Source organism: Cebidichthys violaceus, unplaced genomic scaffold (assembly GCF_023349555.1).
Source record: "Cebidichthys violaceus isolate CVI_PGR_0920_01 unplaced genomic scaffold, fCebVio1.0.p SCAF_36, whole genome shotgun sequence".
Lineage (NCBI taxonomy): Eukaryota > Metazoa > Chordata > Actinopteri > Perciformes > Stichaeidae > Cebidichthys > Cebidichthys violaceus.
Genome location: NW_027176550.1, coordinates 1,912,998 through 1,914,606, shown reverse-complemented (window position 1 = coordinate 1,914,606; position 1,609 = coordinate 1,912,998). Strand labels below are relative to the sequence as shown.

At 40.2% G+C, this 1,609-nt stretch overlaps 1 protein-coding gene across 3 annotated transcripts in view; it reads right to left on the bottom strand.

Moving 5' to 3' along the window:
- Window positions 1-1,609, bottom strand: part of gas7a (growth arrest-specific 7a) — a 24,190-nt gene continuing 22,581 nt past the window's right edge. For all 3 annotated transcript variants that reach the window (XM_068725753.1, XM_068725754.1, XM_068725752.1), the window contains one exon: window positions 1-1,609. This exon is cut by the window's right edge and continues 87 nt beyond it. In XM_068725753.1, coding sequence (XP_068581854.1) covers window positions 1,583-1,609 — 27 coding nt within the window. In that variant the 3' untranslated portion in view covers window positions 1-1,582.

Here is a 1,609-nt window from a genome sequence, read left to right as displayed (position 1 = left end):
TTAAATCTTTTCAGAGAAGAGATTTATTTTGGACACTGCATTCCACAGCACACCGTCTGGACAGAGGTCACCTGTGATCAAACATTCGTAAAACATCGGGAACATCGGATTTGAATGTACGTTATGAAAATGTTAATCACGGGGGGGGGGGGGGGGGCAGTAAACTCGACCGTTACGTCATCGTGAAACCGTTGAGACATTTAGTTGGAACGTAATAACTTTGTTACATTTAGTGCACAACACTGACACACACTGATAAAACCTACGACAGATATGCTATTTAACACAAAGATAACGTGAAGCTCTCTACGCTTTATGAAGGTTGGTGATAAGTGATAAGGCAGGTGAGCATATATATATACACACATATATATATATATATGTATATATATATTTATTTTAATAGCAATTCTTTTCTTGTGCTCAGCAGCTGGTTACCACTTTAATCTGATTGGCTTCGTGCTTTTGAGACATTTTAAAGAGACAGGAAGGTAATAATCGACCACAGTCAATGTAGAAAGACGACGGACAAACACACATGGTCACACACTGGTCATGCAGTCTCTGATAGAAATGTGTTTTACATTTGGGCAGCTGGGATGAGCTTCAGATCAACAACGTTCTGCTCGGCGAGTGTTTTTTTTTTTGTTTTTTTTTTTAAATTTGCTGAATTATTCTCTGTACATTTACCAAAAAACAAAATAAAACAAACAACGTGGAACGGTACGAACACCTCGTCGGCGTTAAAACACCGGACAGCAAAATACGTCTAGCCTGTACAAATGTACACGGATGCAGTAGAGTATGTCAAGGACATTCCAGGTATATAACCGTTAGGCACTAAAAGGTGTTTCAGTGTAACTTGGACCACCTTTTTCCTCCGGACCGATCCGAAATAGACCCTGGGCCTAAATCTGATCCACCACCAGAACCACAATCACATCCCAAAAAATAACACTGTATGTGTGTTTTGTTATTTTTTAAACAACTGAGGTTACCGGCTATTACTGCTATACATGTGTTGTGTGTGTGTGTGTGTGTGTGTGTGTGTGTGTGTAAACAACCATCGTGGTTCCACACATTGTGCAGCTCTCCATATACAGAAAAAAAGCAAGATATTCAAAACATGCATTTCCACCAAAAAACGATCCGGCAAAATATGAAAATATATCATATTCAGTCTAAGATCTCAGTATCCGTATCTAAAATAAAGTAATGTCAATAATTAGACTTTTTTTGTCCGGTTCACTCAAACTGAGAGAAGTTTAGATTGAAGCTAAACTAAACAATTCAAAATACATGTAGCTCTTCTAATAGTGTCAACTTTACAACAGGTACACAGCAGAATATGTTAAATGGCATTCAATAAGCTAATGTTGGTTATGAGAGGGTTCAATGTAGGAGGAACATGCTGGTACTTTGACCCGTCGTCACGGTTCCTGACTGCGTTCAGAGTCTGTCGCAGAGTCTGGACACGCCCTGGATCAGTGTCATCAGCTGGGACTCTGTGTGTGTGTGTGTGTGTGTGTGTGTGTGTTGTAATACTGAAGACAGAACAGCTGATCGCAGGTCAGGGCCCGGTCTATATGTCCATGTCCACGGGTCGGAC